The 22,235-nt window shown below is 46.9% G+C and overlaps 1 protein-coding gene across 2 annotated transcripts in view; it reads left to right on the top strand.

Moving 5' to 3' along the window:
- Positions 1 to 738: 738 nt before the first annotated feature.
- Positions 739 to 22,235, top strand: part of ANKH (ANKH inorganic pyrophosphate transport regulator) — a 96,259-nt gene continuing 74,762 nt past the window's right edge. Inside the window, exon 1 of one of the 2 annotated variants that reach the window (XM_044442790.1) lies at positions 739 to 1,482. In XM_044442790.1, coding sequence (XP_044298725.1) covers positions 1,387 to 1,482 — 96 coding nt within the window. In that variant the 5' untranslated portion in view covers positions 739 to 1,386. Of the gene's footprint in view, positions 1,483 to 2,753; positions 2,940 to 22,235 lie in introns of those variants that run through there. The other variant, XM_044442791.1, reaches the window with a different exon arrangement.

Genomic DNA, 22,235 nt, shown 5'->3' with positions numbered 1-22,235 from the left:
CCAGCCTCCTCCTCCAGAGCCTCTAACGGCTTGGATCCTCTCGGGGAAGAACCTCAGGGTCTTTTTACCTAACAATAAAATGGAGCTATGTATGCTGCTTTGGGTCCCTCCCGAGAGGAAGAAAGGTGTGATATAAATGCAGTGTACGTACTTATAATCAGATGCGATGCCAGGCCCCTAAAGCATCGCTTGCGGGGGAAGGGATTCGGGCACTTTCTTGAATATACCAGAGGGAACGAGGCCTCCGCGAATGCGCGCCTCCGCGTGCGCGAGGTTCGAGGCTTGTGCAAGCCCTGCCATCGGAGACCAAAGCGGGCCGGGCCAGCGCCTTCCTTATCGGCTTTCCCAGGGCCACGCGGCAGCCCCGCGCTCGGCTCGGCCCGGCCCGGCCCGGCCCGGCTCCTCTCCAGCAGGGCTCGGCCTGGGCGCGTCGCGGCCGCCGCCAGCCAGCCAGCCAGCCAGCCCGCAGCTAGGGGCTGCTGCTGTGCCCGGCTCGGGCGTTAGGCGGAGCAGCGCGGGGAGCAGCCTCTCTTGCCCGTTCCTCTTCCTCTGCTTCTCTTGCCGCGGAGGGCGAAGCAAGCCCGGCCGAGGGAAAGGCCGCCAGAAAGCGGCCGCGTCCAGGCAGGCCACGTGCGCGCCGGGCCGCCGCCGGCAGAGCAAGCCTCGCACTTCAGCATCGCGAAACGGGCCTGCTGGCCGCTTTCCCAGCCTGGGCTCCGGCGGCCGGTCCACCGGCGGCCAGCTCCGCGCGCCCGCGCCCACTGCCTCCACATCCTCGGGAAAGAAGAGGCGGAGGAAGAAGAGGAGGCGGAGGAGGGCGGATCCTGTCTCCTCTCCGCGCCGGGGATGTGCGGTTTGTTTGTGTTTTTGCGCCCCCCCACCGTCTTCCTGTGGCCGGCTAGCCTCGGCTGAACCGGGCCAAGGCGCCCGCAGATCAGGGCTGTGGGTCTGGGGCGCCCCCCCCCCCGCCGCTCGGATTGCCCTCGGGGCTGCGAGGATGGAAGACGCGCCCCTAGAAATTTCTGGCGGCGGCGATGGTGGTGGTGCCGGCGTCCCTCCTCTTTTTTTTTCCACCAGCGGCAGAGCAGGGCTGTGTGGGAGGAGGGCAGGAACAGCGGCGGCGGCAGGGATGGACTTGGTCTTTGGGATTTCTGGCTAAAGGCAGCAGCGCAAACACGGCACGCGCCAGACCGGAGAGGAGCCCGGCGCGAGAGGAGCCCGCCGCCAGCTGCCGCCCGCGCCTGCTGCAGCGCCTCCTCCGCCGGCACAGCCCGAAGCCGCGTGCATAAAGGGGCTCGCTTCCCGTTCCTCTCTTCGCCCTCGCCGCCTCCCCGCCTGCCTGCCTGCTGCAGCAGATGCGCTTGGGGTCACCGCAGAGCTGGGACTATGGTGAAATTTCCGGCGCTCACTAACTACTGGCCCCTGATCCGCTTCTTGGTCCCTCTGGGCATCACCAACATAGCCATCGACTTCGGGGAGCAGGTAAGGGGCCGTCCCGGGCCGGACAGCCTCCCTCGCGCGTTCTCTCTTCCTTTGAAACTCTTTTCTAGGTGCTCCCTCGGAAAGGAAGCCATCGCCGAGCGATGCAAGTAGCCCACAAGGTTGCCACGGTGCTGCTGTGCCGGGCTATTTTTAGGCTCCCTAATGCTGAGTGATGACAAAGCGCGCCGCGCGCTCCTTTTCCCAGGGTGCCCGGAATCACTGGCCGCTTTTAGGTACAAAGCACCGGCTGGGCGTTTGAATGTCAGAGCGGAGCCGGCTTGCTTTTTCCAGAACGTGCAAGCGGCGAGGGGCAGGCCAGCGCTAGGCGAGCGGGCTTAGTCCTCAGAATGGGTTTCAGGGATCCAGTTTTGGGGAAGAATGCAAGAGGCAGCCAGGGAGACTTGAGGTGCTTAGGCGGTGGGAGGAAGCATCCCTGACCCGCTGGGGAAACTGTTCAGAGCAGAAAATTCCCACTCTAACCAGCCATGCACTTCGCTGTGTCTTGAGTAAAGATGCAGCCATGCCTCTTTCGGTTTTTTTGTATGTGCTCGCCATGCTAGGTAGCAGCACCGTTGAGGATGCAGTAGAGACTAGGAAAGCCGCTTACGGGGTGCAGGAGGATTATGCAATTGGAAAGCCATTAAGTAATGCTTGCCTATACGGACATTTAATGGAACACCTGTGCTTGGCCGGGCTTCTGGGGTGGTGCATTATCACTCTTTGGCCTAAGTAATTCTTGGTAGGGAGGTGGCTTCTCACGCTGCTGAGCCACTCCCCCAGAAAAAACAGTTTATTACATTCACTCACAGCTCAGACTTCATGAATCTTCTCAGAAGCAAGCTGAAAGATGTGGGTGGTCGGGACAGAAGGTTCCAAACTTTCCTCCCCACTATGTAGATTTTTGCTACTCATGCCCTACCTTGCTTGTGTCATCACAGGAAAAAAAGGCAATGATATAAACCCTTTTAGCTGCAGAAGAAGGGGCAGCAGTGGGAAGGTGCCAGTCCCTGCTCTTACTGCTTCTGTTCAGCTGCCCTTGGATGACTGAAGATGCTCTATAGTAACATTAGGAAAGGGTGTGTTGGTGGGTGGAGAAGTAACCTGCAGAAAGGATAATGCAGCTGAAGCCCATCTCTGAAGAGTGAGGCCTGCCTTGTTAGGACGTGTGTGCACTGTCATCCACAGAGGGGACTGTAATAGCGTGCTGGTCCTTTAAAATCCCCAATTTTAACGTCTGCCCTGCCTCTGCTTTTCTAGCTGCAAGCTGAGATCTAGTACCTCCAGTAGAAGAGTCATTTTTTTGTAGCCTGAAGTAATGCACAACTTTGACAACACCAGTCAGCTCTTTTGGTTCCTGTGCTGAGGACCAAGATGAATATTCTTAGTAGAGCCAGTGAATTCACTGCAGTCACAGGAGTGGGAGCGATCCCCGTGCTCTCAGCCCACGGATCCACCAGGTCAGCCTTTCAGAGGTGCTTCAAAGAGTACAGCTAACACTGCAGACCTTACTCATGAGTAAGCCTCACTGAACTTACTGGGGCTTCCCATTGGGCAGATGTGTATACATTCCTCTAAAAGTTTTAGCATATGTGCATGTGCACGCACACACACAAAGTAAAGTACAAAGGTGACACGTGTTTGAAAACATGCACATCATATGGTCATCAAAGTGCTTGGGTTGTTTACCTGTTTGCCCCTCTGTTCCAGGTATACTGGCTAGCAAAGCCGGCCTTCTATTCCTTGGTGGGCCAGTGTGTTCACTGAAAGCGTTCAGATTTGCTGAGGCCCCTGGTTATTTGCATTATTTAAAATGTGAGAGTGCTGTGTTGGTGTGTAGCCTGTGTGTGTGCCTGCTAAATTGTGTGTGTGTGAGAGAGAGAGACACACACACAGAGACAGAGACTGAGCTAGGCTGCAGGAAACTGCTTCCTGGGCAATGAGCATCCATGACATAACAAAGCCAAACTGGCTTATCAGTGCCTCCCAGGTGGGTCATATTCAGTTGCTGGTCAGCACCTGAAAATGAATGGTTGGAGAGACCAGGGTCCTTAGGAGGCATGGAGTTTTGGAGGTGCGGTGGGACTGAGCTCTGCTGTCGCACATATTGAGAATGAGGAAGCACACAAGAACACAACGTCGTACTGCAAATCAATCCCTCCAGAGCAATAGCCGCTGCCCTCGTGGGTTTCATGTCTCACAGTTTAATTTTCTGCCTCTCTATGTGGAAGTAAGACCTGTTGAGTCCAACAAAGCGCAGCTCTAGATAAGTGGGTATAGGCTTGCAATCTTTGTTTCTAACGTGGATTAGAATCACCGCTTCACATATAATGGAAGCATTGAAAGTGGAGAAAATCCATCTGTTTGCCTGCTCAGTTGGGATTATAAAATGATAGATGATCGGTAATAGGCACAGTTGTCTAACTGATTTGTGTGAACAGATCTTGAGTAATTTTGAAGGAGGAGGAAACAGCGGGATTAAAAATGGTACACTGTATAGCACCAAAGTACACATTCCTGGGTTCATCATCTGGGGAGGAAGGGGTTAATGCAATAGCAGTGTTTAAAATAAATACCAGAATATTTTTTATATGTATTTCTTCATGTAAGTCATTTAGGCACTTGTCATTGTAAAAGTGCACCTAAATCTCATTTGGCAGAACTGAAACATTTTTTTGTTTTCCTGCTGCAACCTAACAACTGTAAACATGCTTCAAAGGGAAGCGAAGCAGGTTACAAAAACAATCATCCTTAAGGTAGATAATACTTTCCATGTGAGACAGGCAGACATACATCCTGAGTTGCTCTGGCAGCAAGTGCAATGACTCACCAATCCAAGGTTTATTTTTCAACTTCTTGCTCCCTCAATTCTGCTATTCCTGTTTAGAGAAATAGTTGCAGCGCCGTTCAGCTGGGCGGTAGTGTAGGGCTGCACGATAGGGTTCCCGAGATGGGGTTAGCTGCTCCCCACCCCAAACACACACACACACACGCGCACACACGCTGCTGACACTGCTTCAGCAGAAGGGTGCCATGCTCTTCAGCTCCACTTGGCTGGCCAGTAGGGAGGGAGGAGCTCCGCCACAGCCATAAAGACGTTGGCAAAGGGTAGCGTGTGGCCTGTGGTCAGCCATACATGCAGTGGAACAAAAGCAGGGCCTCCAGACCATAGCATTGGTGGGGGCACAAATGCAACACTTGTAGAAGTCGCGTGATATTCCTTGATTTAAAAAAGGATGTGTTTCTTGACAGCTGCCAAAACATATTTTATCATTTGGGTGTCGAAACTGTGCCCATGTTTTCTGTCACAAAACTTTTCACCACCCACCGTATTTTTTTTCTTGAATTTCAAAATTTGGTAATGCCATAGCCCTGAAATGTCAGATGAATTATAATTAAGAAAAAAGCCCCTGGAGGGTCTGAGTTGTGTAATTTGGCTCAGTCTTGGTTGTAGGTTCACACACTGGAGGTTGGATGATTCCATTGATATTAGGGCTTTAAAATCAGGGGTAATTTTTAACCTTGGGATGGTGTCCTCTTGAGGTCCCCCTTGCATGCAGGGAGTCCGCCCTGGGAGTCCTAAACTTCTGGTGGCAACGCTGGGAAGGACGCTGGGAAGGGTCTTGGGGGGTGGCTTATGACTGCTGTGCAAGGCCCACAGAAGAGGGTTGCTGGCCGAGGATGGTGGCTGCAGGCAGGGGCCCTGTAATGAACGACCCAGGCGGGCTTTGAGGAAGGAAAAGGAGGGAAATGGTTAGATTAAGACTGGCAGAATATTCAAGACACCGTAAAACCAAGTAGGGAAGAAGTGGGCCAGGAGGGTCAAAGGCACATCAGCTTAACAGTATTTGGACGTCAAGGGGCAGTGTAAGCCCTGCAGAAAAGTAGAGAGAAATTCCCAAATGGTACATTTTACTGTGGCTGTTGTTATTGTTACTTTGTATTTATACCCCACCTTTCTTCATCTTGCAAGGAGCCAAAGGGGCTTACAAGTTCTTCTCCATCTTATCCCCATAAGAGCAGCCCTGTGAGGTAGGCTAGGCTGAGTCTGTGACTGGCCCAAAGCCATCCAGTTTGTTTCAGGAGTGAATGGGGACTAGAGTTCCTGATCTCCTGAGTTCAAGGACAACACTCTGTTTCTTTTGCATCTGGATTGATTAAGGCCACACTCCTAGAAATACTTTCCTAGAAGCAAGTCCTCTGAAAAATCATGACTTAATTACTGTTAAACTCAGGACTGCTTCCAAGCAACCATTCTTAGGAGTGTAGCCATAACTGATTTAAGAATAAAACTATCAGCAGTTAGTTTAAATAGGAATTCAAATGTGCTAAATATTTTTCTTAAAGTAAGGCTTATGTCTAATTAAGCATGGTTACAATCAGTGATGGTTCCATTTTACCTTAAAGTTGAACTTTAAGGCATGTAACCTTTTAGATTTGGCTGATGGATAATGTCTGTTAACTTGGAGGCTTTCGTGTTTCTTTCGCCACCAGATACTGCGCTAACAAAGGTACCAATCTAATTGCTTAGTGTCTGTTGTTACTGAAAACACCTAGATCAGTGGTCCCCAATCTTTTCGGGCTGCTGCCCCCTTTCCTCTTGGGTGACAAGCCTAGTGTCCCCATTCCTCCTTCTTTTATTAGGTCTGTTGCTCTAATGCAAATTTAAAGCAACCAGTCTCCACCTCTCTGGATCTTTCCACTGCTCCCAGGGGGTGGTATCGCCCCCTTTGGGAATCACGGATCCAAAGGATTACATTTTATATTTGAGATGATCATTATCGTAATGAAACATCATCATCATCTTCATCATTATTTGTTCTGAGAATGTTTAATCAGTGCTATAAATAAGCTTCATTTGGAGAGTGAAACCTGAAAAAGAAGTTATGTGATAAAACCTATAAATAAAGAGCTAAGAATGGCTCTCTTCCTCTTGAATTGAAATAGTTTTCAGGAAGGCATTATGGAATGAATCTGTAAGCATCTGAAATCCTAGTATTTTGCTCAGAACTCAACTGTTTGGTATTTGAGTACTCAGAAATATTGATGGATTAGCTACTGTGGAAAGTAGCTACAGTTTTGAATAGGAAAAGAAACTTAGAAATTAGTTATTGTGACTAATGTAAATGAAAGTGAAGAAGCAGGCACAGGTAAACAGAATAGAAAGTTGGGATACTGACCAAATGAGGGACTATTTATTTTATTTAAAATAATCTCCCCCTTTAATAAAATAGGCATTAAAATGTCAAATGCAATTCAATTTAAGCAAACTTTAAAATGATACACATGGGACAAAAAAGCCCTGATTTTATATATATACTGATGGGTGCTGGGCTGGTGACTGCCCAAGAAAAAGATGCTGGGGTTGTGGTAGAGAGCTTGGCTATTATAATACATAAAAATGAAATAGGATTTTTGTAGAGCTGGTGGAGTGCAGAAAATGGGTACTAAGAGTGTCGTCTTATGCATGTTTATGCATGTTTAGCACATCTGACTGAGGAATGCTGGGAGTAATACAACTTTCTTCTTAATAAACTTGCATAAGATTACCACTTAAAACAATTAAGCAGCTGGACTCAGCCCTCCTTTAGGAAAGCATTACATTTGGGGCTTTTTAGGTTAGACCAAGAAGCAGCAGATTTCTCTATCTCCCCATAGCTGAAGCTCTCTGGGGGGTTTACAATAATGCATAAAAACAATACAACACCAATACCATAAAAACAAAGCAACATTACATTTCATTTAAAACTAATGCAAAATAACTAAAAAAAGCATAGTTAAAAAAAGACCCTGCAAAGGAAGAGAATCACCTGGATAATTGCTTCACTTGGTAACCAGGTAAATCTTTAAAGGCCTTTTGCATAAAAGACTGTCTTGTCAGGGCTGAAAGGATGGCTGGTTTGGCACTGAGAGGGCTGCAGAAAAGGAGGATGTGATAGATGTGTTTAAAAATGCATATGCTGTGGACAAGGTGGATGGGGAAACATTTTTTCTCCTTGCAGGCTGCTAGAATGTGGTGTCATCCATGGAAGTTGAATGGTGGGAAATTCAGGACAGGAACCACTTAGTGATGCGATAGAATTTTTACCCCAAGATGTAGGGATAGTCTCCGGAGGGCTGGATTTGGCCCAGAAGCCTGACTGCGACATTCCTCCTCTGCATGTACATCTTTTGGGATCAGAAATGTGTGTCCATTTTTCATTCGGCCCCCTGCTGTCGGGGAAGCGCTGCTCCAACCCTCTGCTAAACTGAAGTAGCTGCCAGCTGCAGTGATGCTTGTTTGCTGTAATTAAGGTCACTTCACTTACACGGCCTTATTGATATTTTTAACATCCCCTGTGGCTTTCTTAAAGCTGGGAAAATAATCTTTCTTTGTCACTTGGAATAATAAGATAATGAACTTTGCAGGTGCTCATTGCAATCCTCTAAGGAGTGAAGAGTTCCTTGCCATCTTATCCTTTGAAATAGTGGAATGGGGCTTTTTGTTAATGTGCAACTAGGACACCAGCGTACATTTCCTTTGGCCTGCTTGTACTCGAGAGCTGTAATGCCGCACTCTGTTGCTGTGTCTTCTGATAAAATGCCTGGTGGAGGGGGAATTCGGCCAAGGGTGGGAAAAGAGATGGCTCTGTAAATTGTGCCAGCACTAGGAGTTGGCCCAGTTCTTGCTGTACTCACCTTTTCTCACATCTTGCTCGGTTTGGGACCCCCCTTTCTCATCTTGTAAGCACCAGTTAAATCTCATCTTGGGCGTTTGCTTTTACTCTGAATCATAAGACTATAGGGTAGGCCGTGCTTTCACACCTCAGCGCTTTGAGCCCAAACTAGCTTTCCTGGAGTCCCGATCTCCCTTTTGGGGTTCTCCACATGGCCTTGCCCTCTTTCCCTGGCCACATTCTCTTCTCCCGATCATCTGGAGGTTTTCTGGCTTTCATATGTTCTCCCCATCCCAGCAGTCCATTTGAAAAGGTTGTGATACCCCTGCTGAAGCTTACATTGAGGAAGCAAGAGCTTTAGTATTGCATTGCATGCTTATCTGCCTTTTTTCCTTGCAAGGACCCCAAGATGGTGTAAATAGTTCTCCTCTACCCCATTTTTATCCTTACAAAAATGACCCTGTGAGGTAGGTTAGGCTGAGTCTCAAGACTCTCTTCTGTCTAAGGTAGACCTTTTGCAGTAAACTCTAGCCAAACCTCGTTGCTGAGATGCTTTCAGCTGCCACAACATCCTTTTGGGCACCTGGGCAACAGGGCTACCTTGGTCCAGTTAGTGACATCAGAGTATGGCCTGAAGGCACATAGGGTATCTACCATATTGAAGCTAAGCAGGTCTGGGGCGGGCCTGAGCTTGGAGGGGAGACCACCAGGGAACCACACAGAACTCCTTGAGTGCCACAATGGGAGAAAGGTGGGATATAAATATAAATAATCCTCAAGGGGTGCCTTATAAAAATCAGATGAAAGCTGTGGCATTGGGCAGGGGTGCACGTGGATTGAAACACGGCATTAGACAAAACCATAACCTGCGAACAGCTCTTGACCTTGATGACTGTGCAGAGCCTGCCTGGTGTGGTGCTTGGGGTGCTGGACCGGGAGGTCCAGGAGCTGGTCCCCACTTGGCCATGTAGCTCACTGGGGGACTTTGAGCCACTCCCCAGCTCTCAGACTGACCTGCTAATGCAGTGAGGATAGCATGCAGTAAGGAAAGCCTTGCTGAGCTCCACATGAGAGGAAAAAACCCGATATGAATGCACATGGAACCTCCGGGTTTCACAAGTTGGCACTTCCTTGGTGTTTTGAGGGAAACCTTGGGTTGGGAACCTGTCTCCCCCCAGATGTCCAGAACCGACCCTCCAGATGTCCATGGAGGAGATGCTCGCTTGCTTGCCTGTTTTTATTCGATTTTTATAAAAGCTGCCTCATTAGCATTATGCTCTCTTGGCAGCCATTACAATCAAAATCAATAATAACATTAATACAATGCAGTTAAAAGGTATAATAAACTAGAAAAGATGCAGTGTATACAAACAAAATGCAAATTAGTAAAATTAATAAATAAAATTTAAATTAAAGCTGGTGTTGTCAATAAATAGTTTAAGTAGTACCATAGGTGTATCAAAAGAGAAAAGTTTTCCTCAAGTGCCTAAAACGCAGTAGAGCAGGCACCTGATGAACCTGCAGTGGCAGGAGTTTCTATAAATAAAACAAGTGTTTTGCCAACAGTGAGGTGCATTACTGTAGATACAGAGAAGCACTGTTTGGCCATTCTCAGCGCATTGCACAATTGTACTACTTAGCAGTGCATGTAATAATGAAAGAATTGAATCTTCTTGGATTATTTCTCTAGGCTGTGAACGCTTGGAGCTCTGTCCGGCTTTGGTGGCTCACCATGTGGTTTGCGGGAGTAACGGTCCTCCTTCCTTTGTCAGGGGCCACTTGCGGCGCCACCTCCGTGCAAGCAAGCAAGCAAGCAGAGTGGTGATGACAGTTTGTTTGGGATGGTGCATAATGGAGTTGTCCCCGTTCCAGTTCCCAGTAGACCCCCTAAACCACGTGATGCATCTAAAATGATTATTCTTGCTGGGAGAGTAGATCTGCCCCCACCCCCATCATTCTTGGGACAACCCACGTCATGTTGTGTTGCTGCTGCTTTGTGAGTGCAGGATTAGGATTTCAGTGTGCTGTTGGATTTGGGAGCCCAGACATGACGTTGTTCCTCCTTGGAAATCACTTTGTTTTCCTGGGACTCGCTTGACTGGATTAGTTCAGGGACTGGCCACAGCTAGGGTGTGTGCTTTGGCCTCATCCCTGCAAAGTAGAAGTGCAATGCAAAAAGAAGGGTGGAGTGGGATACCAAGAGCATTTTTGCCAAACATTCCCCAATCTCTCCTGAAATAGTGCAGCTGAAAGGAATGCATGGGCATGCTGACTAAGCCTAACTTTATTTGCACAGATGGTTGCATAAGAAGAGCCCTGCTGAATCAGCTGAAAGGCCTGACTCAGCATTCTTGTTTCCTATGATCACCATCCGGATGCCTGTAGGATGCCCATATGCAGGATGTGAGGTCAATAGTTCCCTCCTGCTGTTGCTCCCAGCTGCTTCCAAAGCTTGAGGTTTCACCATAGCTTTCAGTGGACATCAGCACTGGAGCCATCATGCATTGGATGAAGATGTGTGTTCTTGTTTCTGTCTCAAATCTATTGTCAGGCTGGTTCAGTGTTTCCCCACTGTCAGTTTAAAAAAGAAAGAAATTGTGCCACAGGGTAGAACTGTGTATTTCTCCCTGGTGGCTTTTCTTGTCAGTACTGCTGGCAGCAGCTAAAATTACGTCCGGCCATGTTTGTCCCTTACAGGAAAAACTACAGAGAGTTTTGTGGCACCATAAAACTGAAACATTTGCCAGGCTCTTGTTGCTTTAGCTAAAATGATGAAGTACTGCTCAGCCCAGGTGAATGTGATTGTAGCAAGAAGAAATTTGGCAGGGATCAGTTGTTTGCCTTTCTCTAATTATCGAGGACTCTCCTGGTTCAACCCAGGTCTGTAAAGCAGCGTCGGGAAGGAGAAAGGAGGGGTGCTTAACTTTCCCACTGAAGTTCTCCACAGCCACTTTCCCCAGAAGAAGTGATCCGGACCAGTATTTCCCACAATCCCAGCTGGGTGAAAGCCACCTTGGAAGTGTTTTTTCAGGGTCAGGCAACCCCCCCCCCCGCCCACCTTCGGTGCTGCAAACCGTACCACTTAATGCCATTTTGTAGAGGAGAAGATTAGATGGGGTTTAATAAGCTGGAGTTGGCTGAGACACTTGTACTTCCAGCCATTAATTAAGTATGTTTGTTAGCTAATATGGATAGATGGATCTGTGTTAGCAAAATCTATCTCTTCTTACCAGCTTCTCATTTCCCTGGGTGGGTTGCCTCCTCCATCATTCGAACTGCAGCTAGTGCTGTATTGATAAAGAAAGTCAGAGAAACCAGCTGTTGCCTTTGCAGTCTCACAGCTGGCTCAGTCGCTTCTTGCATCAGAGGTTGCAGCGCGCCCTGGCCTCCAATCTGGATGAATTTAGTCTCAAATATAATCTTTAGCATAACAGGTTGTTTCAACCGTTTTAGAGCATTTGATCTTTAGCCTTTTTTTCAGTGAATGTACCAAAGCTATTCAGGCCAACCACCTCTGTTACCCATAACTCTCAGGATGCCTACCAACTACAACAGAACTTCGAGCAGAAATAAAAGCGAACTGTCTGTAAGAGAGCTGAAAGATGGCACTTTTCCAATGGCTTAGATTATTCAATTATTCAGAGAAACCTTAACCATACATGCTATCTGTCGATCTGTTGATACAGTTTTCAAAATGAGGCAAAGGCAGAAAGATAAATCCAGTGAAGATTCTGAGGACATGGGAGGGTAGGTTATCAGGCTAAGTTTCAAATATTATCTTGGGGATTTGCAGAGCTATCAGCTCATGCGTGCCCAATGTATTTATCCTTTGGCTGATTTTCATGGAAGTGCCTTGATTTCTGGCCTGCACAGCTTGCTTTTGTTGTGACAGGTTTGTGTTGTCTTATCAGCATGACATAAACTGGGAATGCATAGCATTGCTTTGGTAGTGCTTTCTGTTGTTGATCCCACCCTCCTCTTTTAGAAAGGCTGCCTGGTGCAGCTTTCCCACACAGGAAATTATTACAATTCACCGATACCCTAAGTCTCATTTATGTGGCTCCACAGCAGCTGCACAAAAGCTGGCCATTCTCGCATATTGTGTTTTGCTGATGGACCAGCACAAAGGAGACCAATATAAAATACAATAAAACAATATATAAAGTATTGGCAAGTGTAACGCAGAAGTATGCACACCCATTAAAAATCAAGAATCTAAAAATACTATTTCGACAGCACCTTGCAACAAGCCAGAGCAGCTGCACAAAAATTGCTGTGACCTGGGGGCACCGGTCTCATAAAAGATATCTCATGTAAAATAAGTCTGATCTGTCAGGGCTTTTCTGTAATAACAGGGTGATAAAAGTAAATCAAAGGAGCAATGGGATAAGGCATGCCCAGCTGTCTCCGCTGCTCCCACCATGAAGCACTTTGCCGTCAAAGCGGCGGTGCATGTGGCCTCGGAGGGATATCCTGGCCTTTCCTTTGGTTTTGCCTGCAACAGGAGGTGTTCCCACAACAGGAGCTCCTCTTGACGGAGGAGGCCGCGAGGTCTGTGCACCACAGTGGTTGCTCGATAGACGGGCTCAGTGGAAATCCATCTCCATGCTGATATTGGCAAGATAGGTTGAGGAACGATCATGTGGTGTCGCTCAGGCATGGAAAGTCATTCTTGCAAGTGCACACGTGTGTTAAACTAGGAACACAAGATAAAAGTGCCCATTCCAGTGTGTGCAATGAGCTTGAATCATAGAATTTCTCTTGCATGACCCATTGTGTGAATAGCCTTCCAGCTTCTCCCACCTCCATCCTGAAAAAATGTGTCCTGCAATGAACATGTTATGAGCACATAGATCATATGATTTATACATGTTGAATTGATGGGCTCTCATTTCATTGCAGTCCTTTTCTTTCTAGCCACTAAAGCATGACGACTTTTCTCTATTTGCATCCTTGGCTTCTTTCAAGAGGCTAGTAAGATAATGCTTGGTGCCTAGGCTTGATTCCAGCATTGTAATGTGCTCTTAAAATATCATCAAGGAGAGGTTGTCCAGCCCTATGAAGATGTTTATTCTACAAACAAGCTTTTTCAAGACAGTAGGAGGTCCTTCTTTGGCAGCACTTCTGGAGGGAGATCATTGGCAGCCGCTTCACTGATACCTGTAGGTCATGTGTCTCTGGGAAGCACCACAATGTATGTTCTTTGGCGGGTTTCTAGTGGGACTGGGACAAAAAGAGGCCATAACGAAAGGGAAAGCGTTAAGACATGATCTGTCCCAGTGCCGAGCCAAACACAGGGATCAAGGTGTCAAACTGGCTTAAGAAGCATGAATGTTGGTTCTTACCTTCTTTTTTCTGCAAAATTATAGTTCCCATGGATTATTAGCTGAGTTCTGTTACAGGTAACCAATCAGAAACCTTGCTTAAATTTGAAGTGTGGATTTGCTGCCGGAGCTGAAATATTAGACTTTTCAGAAAGAGCACATAATGCTGAGTTGGAGGAGTTAGCCTTTCTATGGAATAGGGAGGACCTGCCCCTGGGAAAACTGGCAGCTGGATGTCAGGGCAATGATATGGGTGAAAAGTGGTTGGGGGCAGACAGTAATGGTTGTCCTCCATCCCTCTTTAAGTTAAGGCAAGGGCACCTGCTGGTGGGCCCTGGTACCTTTGTTCTGGCTGGTCTTGGGTTTGGCTGGAAAGAAAAGGCATGTCTTTCATTGCTGGAGAAAAGCACACGTTTCCTCTGTTACTTCCAGATTTACAAGGAAACTTAAGAGAGAGTTGCATGCTTCCCTGAAAATGGCAGAAGTGGCATGATGGGCATCCATTAGCTTTCATGGCCTGACACATGATCATGTCGAAACAAGGAGCCTTTACTGGATTTGTTGAGTTTGTGGAGAATATATTTTCAACGCAGATACAGTTTTTCAGCCTTGAGGCCTTAGCTTAACAGAGACTAAGAATTTTAAAAAATGGGAGGGCTGGTTAGGGTTTTGCTTGAGCTCTACAGAAAGCAAGTGTGGGGAAACAAGGATTTCCCATCTTTACTGGCAACAGGGATGGGGGCCTGGTAGTATGTAGGATTGACTGCAGTGACACATCATGCATGAGCTGGCCTTTCAAGACTATTCGGTAATGGTAGTTTAGTTCAGAGTATAACTCCGAGGCCACCAATGGTGGCTGGTCAGTTTGAGCACATTGCAGCCGTACTTAAAGAGTACAGTAGATGCCACTGTGTTTCTGAGTGCAGTTGCATATCTTCCGTGTCCAGTAGAGCTTGGAAAATGGGCACTTCCCTAGTATGGACATTTATCAACATTTACTTCCCAACTTTACCCAACATTTCTATCTTTTTGGTTCCATTTAAATTATTTAAATTCTTAAAAACATCCTATCTTTGTAAACTGCCCTGGAAAAATTGCTGAAGGTCAATATATATATATGAATGAAATGTAAATGTTTAATTAGGGAGGCCTCTTACTGGCATATACATTATTTGTTGTGTTTATGTGGATTGGACTGTTCATAGTTATTTTCCCAAGAGGATAATCTTTATTTCACTTGCTGAGTTGCTATAGTTGTTATTAGCTGTTGAATCCTCAAAGGAATTAGTTAGCTGCCATGTTTGAATCCCGCTTGCTAATAATTAATCACCTAGATCTGAGCCTTCAAAGCAAAGGTCACTAAGGTCAACATTAGGGGAAAATAGCTAGAATTTAACGGAAGAGAGAGCAAGCAATCACTAGGGGCTGCATGCATAGTATTGCTTGTATTTCCAACCTAAGTTCCAGCTGTGCCCAAAGTTTGTGCAAGAGTTTTGAAATATTCTCACATTTAGTGAGATAATGATCTGTCTATCATAATTCCCTTGTATCAGCTGCAATTCTCGATCGAATTGCTTTTTTTAACTTCAGGGGAAGATATACCCCTGTGGGAAATATAGAAAATTCTACCCTTGTTCACGAGACTGCTTAAGAATGAACCATTTCTTTTATGTTATTATAATCTTCATCATTGCATTACATTTTTATCCTGCCTCTGTTCCTCTTGCGAGGAACCCAAGGGGGCTTACATGGTCCACCCCAATTTTATCCTCACAACAATGGCCCTGTGAGGCAGGCTAGGCTGAGAATCTCGACCTGGCTAGAACTAAAGTGGGAACTAGAACCTGGATTTTCCCGTTCTCCTGGCCAGTGCGCTCAGCACCACTTCACACTGACTCTTGAGGTAATACTTCTCCAAGTCCTTCCGCTACAGGGCTTGGGGGGAGCCATATGGGGTTCCTGGGTGTCCCTGAGCCAGGTGCTGGCCCCCTTCCTCTCTGCAGGGCACCCTTCCCCTTGCAGTCTGCTCCAGCAGTGGGCCAGCTGCTGCGATCGGGGCTGCCGGAGGAGGCGGAGGGGTTCAGGTGCCCGGGGACTGGCGCTTGTCTCTTGTAAGGTTCCTTCAGGGTGTGGGGAAGAGGAAGGAGTGGGAAACATCCACCAGTGAACCGTGGCTGGCGTGGCATCCAGGAGTGACTGGTCAGCCGGTTGTGGTGAAGATCGCACAGCTGCTGGAGAGAAAACCTAACGGTGGGTGAGGGAGAAAGTACGACATGGGCTGCACTGGGCAAATTTTCCGCAGCAGGTAGAGCAAAGCACGCAGTCAGTGGTGAGAAAAATGACCTTCGCAATCCGAGGACCCAGGGCTGTCACAATTCACCTGCTTCGTGGCTCAGACACTGATGATGGACGCCGTGCTTGGATGGCCCTGCTTGGAAAATAGCGATGCTCACGCTCAGGCTAAATATCCTGCATCACCTAAGGAACAATCAGTGCATGTGCAGTGATTTGAGTGCTCAGGCAGAGAGAAGGTACGCAGCTCCCAGCATGCCCTGCCCAGAGTTGGGGGCCTTTTTTCTTTCTAAGCGTACAAAAGGGCTGCGCCTTAAGTACCAGGTTATTCCACACAGTCACCCCACTGAGTTCTGGCAGGAAAACTCTCCTCTCCTCTCCATAACATTTGTGACCACTTGAATATTTGCTGGTTGGGAGACTGTATGTTTGTAGCATAAATATTTTTTAAAACTTCTCCCAAGGAGGAATAACAAGACTCTTAGTATTATATCCAAAAGTATTCTCTGGCCATTTACGTATATTGGTTGCTCCCTCCTCAAAGCCTTTTATGGGTCAGACCCTTTTCAGACAGCAGAGCTTGAGTTTTCCATTCTTTTTGCTCAAAGTGCTTTTCCATTTATAACCTCATTTGCCGTCCTCCTATAGGCATTAGATATTTTGCAGGAACCTGTGGGATTCATGGAGGCTTCTGTACCTTTATGGCAGCAGTAAGAACTGATGTAGTACAGAGAGGTTAATTGGGTTACTGAAATTGCTTGATAGCATCAGTCAGAAATAGGGCATCATCCTTCCTGCCTTCCATCTCCTGTTTCAGCCATGGAATAATCGCTCCATAATCAGGCCACCTTCTTTTTTACACTTGTCTGGGCAATGAGTATGTTCCAGTTAGTCTGAAGAACCCGATTCCCCCCCATGCAGCAGAGGAGCAGGCCTCAGTGGTGCGTGGTACTTCTGGCCAAGGATACACCTTCTTTGCACGTACAACCTGCCCTCTTTGTCCAAAGGAAGCCGAAAGGAGCCCAGCTTGTGCTGCTGCAAAGGAAAGTTGATCAGCCCCGGGTTGAAGCAAGCCATCTAAAAAGAGATTGCATTGCACTGTGAGCCTGGCTTTCATGTTTGTAGCTGTGTGCCAAACAAATGAATCCTTTGCACCTGCCCGTTGACCTGGTTGCTACTATTGCTGCCTCCTCCAGCAACATAGGAGAGTGTTACGGGCCAAAACAGGCATTGTTTTAGCAGTCATCGTTTGCTCTTCATGTTTACTGAAGAGTAGGTGAAGAGGGTCAGTCTGCATTGGTACTTTGCTGTGCAGCTAGGGTTATTTTTAAAGATGAGAAGCAGGGCCTCTTTGCATGCTTCAGACTGAACATGGAAAGATGTCATTGCTAACCACAAATTTAAAATGGATGTTCTAGCTATCAGCTGGCAGATAGTTGGTATGCTCCTTTTGTAGCCACCTGGCAGTGGACACTTCACTTCCCAGCTGGAGAAGGAGCAGCAGCAGAGTCCTCCCAGCAGGTGCGCAGGGGAAGCATCCACTCTGCACTTTTGCTGGAGAAAGATGTTAATATTTAAGAAAAGATTTTGAGACAGCATATTTCAACAGAACGATCAAATCTAAAGCCATAGAAAAGTACAGAAGCAGAAGGGTAAAAAAGAAAACTAAAGATAAAGAAAAGGAGATACTAAAATAGAATAAAGAGGAAGACAGAGGAAGAACTGGTGGCACAGGAGAAAAATGTATTGAAAATTAACAAATATGATTGAGCAGTCTTGGCTGTATACTGACAGCAGGATCGTTCTGCACAGAGAAACTAGAGTTCATAGAAGCATGGAATAGTGGTCCATCAGCCCTAGGTAATGGTCCGTCGGAAGTGCCACCAAGCACCTTTTCTTCAGCCTGCTTAAACCTGCAAAAGCATTGTGAGTTGCATTAGGGGCTTCAGTTGTCCATTCATGGAAGTCCACCACCCCTTTGTCATGAGAATATGATATATTGTGTTTCAAATCCATCGGTTTCAAAAAGTTTGCTTACAGTTTTGGGTTATGTGGGAGCTGGGCAGCAACACTCAGGCGCTCTCTTGAACTGCAGCGTGTTCTCCCACCCAGAACTGGGGAGGTTGGCTCGGCCCCTGCTGCAGGCCGCCCTCCCTGCTGATGCTGGAGAAGAGAGACAAGTGGACCTCTGTTAGAGTTTGGGAGAAGAATGAGTGGGAGCAGGAATGCGTGTGCGGTGGGGGGGGGGGGCATCCTGGATGGCAGCAAGGGGATGAGGCCAGTGGCTGAAATTCAAAGGAGAATGCTTCCTCCCCCTGGCTGGCCGAATGATAGAGCTGTGGAAGGACAATCACACAGGAGAGACACAGAGAATGCCACTGAATCCTGTATCACAGCCTACCTTATCTGTTCAGGTTCACATGCTAATCGGGTGTCCAAAACAAGTTTCAAATGTTTGCTGTGTCATTGCTGTTGTGTTTAACTTTTCTTTCACTTTTCCTGTTTTGTCATGCTGCTTGGTGGTCTCGTTGCCAGCATGACAGAATAATGCTGGGAGTTTCTGAGGGCATAATTAGATTTCTGGACCCGGGGGATGTGCAGCAGATAAATGCTATTTGGGTTTTAGCAAAGCACTTGATGCATCAGGTATTGCATCAGAAACAAGACCCAGAAAAGCTATCAGTGCAGATACTGTAAGTTGCAGGAGGCAATGCATCTTTAAAAGAATCTATGCAGGCTTTCTTTAGACTCTAGTTGAGAGAAGCACCTCGGGGAGGCCTAGAGGGCCTATTTTATTCAGTAGTTTAATCAAGACCTATGATAGGGAGATGACCCCAAGCTACCAGGCATTTATATTGCAGAGAAAGAAGCAGCAATTATGCAGAATGAACGGGATGCATCCCATGACCTGGAGAATAGGAATGGAATGGCATAGCTTATTTCAGTGCAGTAATCCAATTTGTGCAAGATCTGTGCATCTGGGGACAAACATCGCCCTTTATTATGTGCTTGAGGGGTTTATCAGCTCTGGAGAAAAGGGATTTTTGGAGGATTGGCTGATCGCAAGATAAGTGTGAGATGTCAGTGTGCTGTTTGTCTCCAACCTTCTCCTCCTCATCCTCCCATCTTGCTCTTGCATAAGCATTCCATCCAAGGCCCTGAGAGCCTCATCTTTGACTGACCTTTAATTAAAAGAGTTTGTTTGTTTGTTTGTTTATTTGTTTAAAGCATTTCTATGCCGCCCCCATCGCAACAAAGCCTCGGGGCAGCTCACAACATTCATAAAAAATACAATTAATAATTTAAAAACTGGTACCATCTCGGCTATATATATTCAAATCTATAAATACAATAATAATAAATTAACAGTTTCAGCGTGATGGTCGTCTTCCCATAGCCCTGTCTGGCATAGCAGTGATAGCTGTAAACCTCTGCAGGGCCATGGCTCATTACACAGAGCTGGGGTCGTCCATCTGCCCTGCCCTGCCCTGCCCTGCCCTGCCCTGCGTTCCACTTCACTTCTTGCCTTAGTTTCTCCTATGCTGGACTTATAGCAGTAGCAGGCAACCCTTTTTTGCTGTCAAGATGCTGTAGGACCGAAGTAGACATGCATGAAGGCAATTAATGATGCATTTTTGTTGTGCAAATATCAGTGGTTGGGAAACCTTATCAGCTTTGAGAGCGCAAGGAGAGAGAGTTTAATGTTTAGTCTTCTAGTCCTCCAAACTTATATTTGCATTCCATGGGGACACCTCCTGTCGATTTGGGTTTTGGTTTGATAGAGCAGCAGGCAACAGCTAACGTTCCAGAAGGAAACTGCTGAAACTATAGCGTTTCCCAATAATTTTAGCAGGCCTTTGGTCTCTTCAATTCTGCATTGCATGTCCTTTTCTGCCCTTCCACAGCGATGTTAATCTACTTTCAAAACTGTTTGGTCAGTCAAGGTTCCCCATTCAGAGGACTAGGTAGCTACATCAAGGTTACATACAACTGCATGTAAATCTTAGGGTGAGCTTGGAAATTAATAGCAGTTAGTTTGGGATGTTATTGACATGAAACTCCACAAATAATAGTTGTGTTTCACATGGAAAATTTCCATTCATAGCAGATGGTTAATGCTGATGCTTCAAGACCTAAACTTCATGACAGTCACTCCAAAGTATAAAGAAATAGGTCTACGTCCAGATAATGCATTGCGTATCTTGCATTGACAGAACTCCATCCATTTCTCTGAACAGACGTTTGCTTTTTCTCGAATTGTTCAAGATACTCAACAAGAGCACAACATGAGGTACTCCAGTTACACCTCTCAATCATGTTTTCCCCCTCAAGAATTGTCTTGGTGAGATAAGAGGGAAAGGTGCCATTTCCTTTGCTGAATTGAAGAGGAAACCCTTTCACTGAAAAAGAGGACAGGAAAAAAAGGAGAAAAGGATACCTTGGAATTGGAAAGGAGTCACTAACTCAAGCTACTCAAACTTTGTGCAGAGTTTGTTAAAAAAAAAAAGAATACTGTAGTCATCACAGTCTTTGCAGAACAAAGGGGTTATTATGTAGGGAGCAGAATACAGTGAAAGCACATAGAATGTGCCAGTGAGGAAGAAGAAGCATAAGAACGGGGAAGACCGGAGCAAATTCAGCAGTGTTGCTCTTCCACCTCTGGTCAGGCCTCTCACCCAATCAGGCAAACATGCAATTAAGGAGGCATCATCCTGTTGTTACACCTGCAGTAATACCTAGATAAACATGTCATCAAATGTGTTCTGGGTGTGAGAAACTCTTTTCTGAAGGCCTTCTGAAGCTGTGCACGAAGAAAGAATTACGGGCTGGTTCACATGTGGCTTGAGGTTTTACAAGGTCTTGCAGGTTTGGACTTAAAATGTTTCTGCTGAGATTTCTGCAGTGAGGACCATCTACAGCAAAAATTGGCTATAGAGGGAGTGCTGTGGTATATTTTTAAATATTTATTACATTATATTTATATCCCACTTTTTTTCTTTCAAGGCACTCAAGGCAGTGTATGTAATTCTCCTCCTCTTGGTCTTATCCTTACAGCAACAAGAGTGTGAGGTAGGTTGGGCTGAGAGTCTGTGACTGGCCCAAAGCCACCCAGGGAACCTCATGGCTAAGGAGGGACTAGAATTCAGAGCTCTTGAGTCATAGTCCTGCACTCCTAACCACTGCACCACACTGCTCTCATCCTAGGTGCAAATCTGTGACTCTCTGTGAGATCTTTTCAACTGCACTCACTTTTCAAGGCAGTAGCTTAACGTGGACATCTTGTTACAGTGCCTTGCAGAAGTATTCACTGCCCTTTGACTTCCTCACACTTTGTGAAAACTTACAAACCTGGAACTGAAATTGATTTAATTGACATTGTGACTACTTGATGTTCGTATGATCCTGTTCACTGGCCAGGTCCAAAATATTTCTACTGTGGCACAAAAGCAAACAAAAAGAAACGGGTACTTGTTGGTTGCATTGTGTTTCTACCCCTCCCTCCACTCAAGATTTGGTAGAATCTTGTTTGGCAGAAATTTCAGCTGTGAGCCTTCTTGGGTAAGTCCCTGTCAGCTTTGCACATCTGGATCCTGCAACATTTGTCCGTTCTTCCTGGCAAAGCTGCTCCTTCTCGGTCAGGCTGGGTGGTCACCGTTGGTGAACAGCCACTTTCAGCAACAGCCACAGACTCTCAGTTGAATTGAGGCCTGGGCTTTCTCAGTCATTCTTGGACACTCAGGTTCTTGTTTTTAAGCCACTCTAGTGTTACTTTGGCTGTGTAAGATCCACCCCAGTCCCAGGTCCCTTCAGCAGGTGCACTGAATCCAGTAAGGAGACAGTCTTTGCCCCAGTAGAAGAAAATCCTCTTTCTTTCAAAAAGTTGGTTTTGGAGGAAGAATTTTGCTTAGTGACTTGTGATCAGTCAGGGTTGGAAATAATGGGAAAACTCCTTAAGTTGCCACATCCAGGTTCTCCCACTGCAGAATGCAAAATGGCCAGGAATGAAGTACCGATTTATTTGAACAGAAATGTTCTGATAAAGCAAGATTTACCGTATTTTTCGCTGTATAAGACACACTTTTTTCCCCCTCAAAAGTAAGGGGAAATGTCTGTGCGTCTTATAGATCGAATGTGTGTGTGCCTGACGCCCAGGACGCTGCCGGCCCGCCTGCACCAAGTGACACCACCTGGCCGGCACGCGCTCGGCGCACGCTGCTCTGCCCCCCCCCCACCCGGCACAGGTGAGAGCTGTGCTGCTCAGGGGGAGGCATGCGGAGGAGGAGGAGCCGCGGGCTTTAACCCGCTGGCCGCACGGAGAGATGGATTGCTCACCCCCACCGCCCCTGAACACCTGCCACTGCTATGCCACCCGGAAGACCACTGCCGGCATGCTGCCGGCCCCACGTGGCACCACCTGGCCGGCACACGCTCGGCGCGCCCTGCTCCGCCCCCCTCCTCCGGCGCAGGTGAGAGCTGTTAATCA

This window comes from Varanus komodoensis, unplaced genomic scaffold (assembly GCF_004798865.1).
Source record: "Varanus komodoensis strain SLA01 unplaced genomic scaffold, ASM479886v1 scaffold40, whole genome shotgun sequence".
NCBI classification, from domain to species: domain Eukaryota; kingdom Metazoa; phylum Chordata; class Lepidosauria; order Squamata; family Varanidae; genus Varanus; species Varanus komodoensis.
This window is presented reverse-complemented; position numbering and strand designations above follow the sequence as displayed.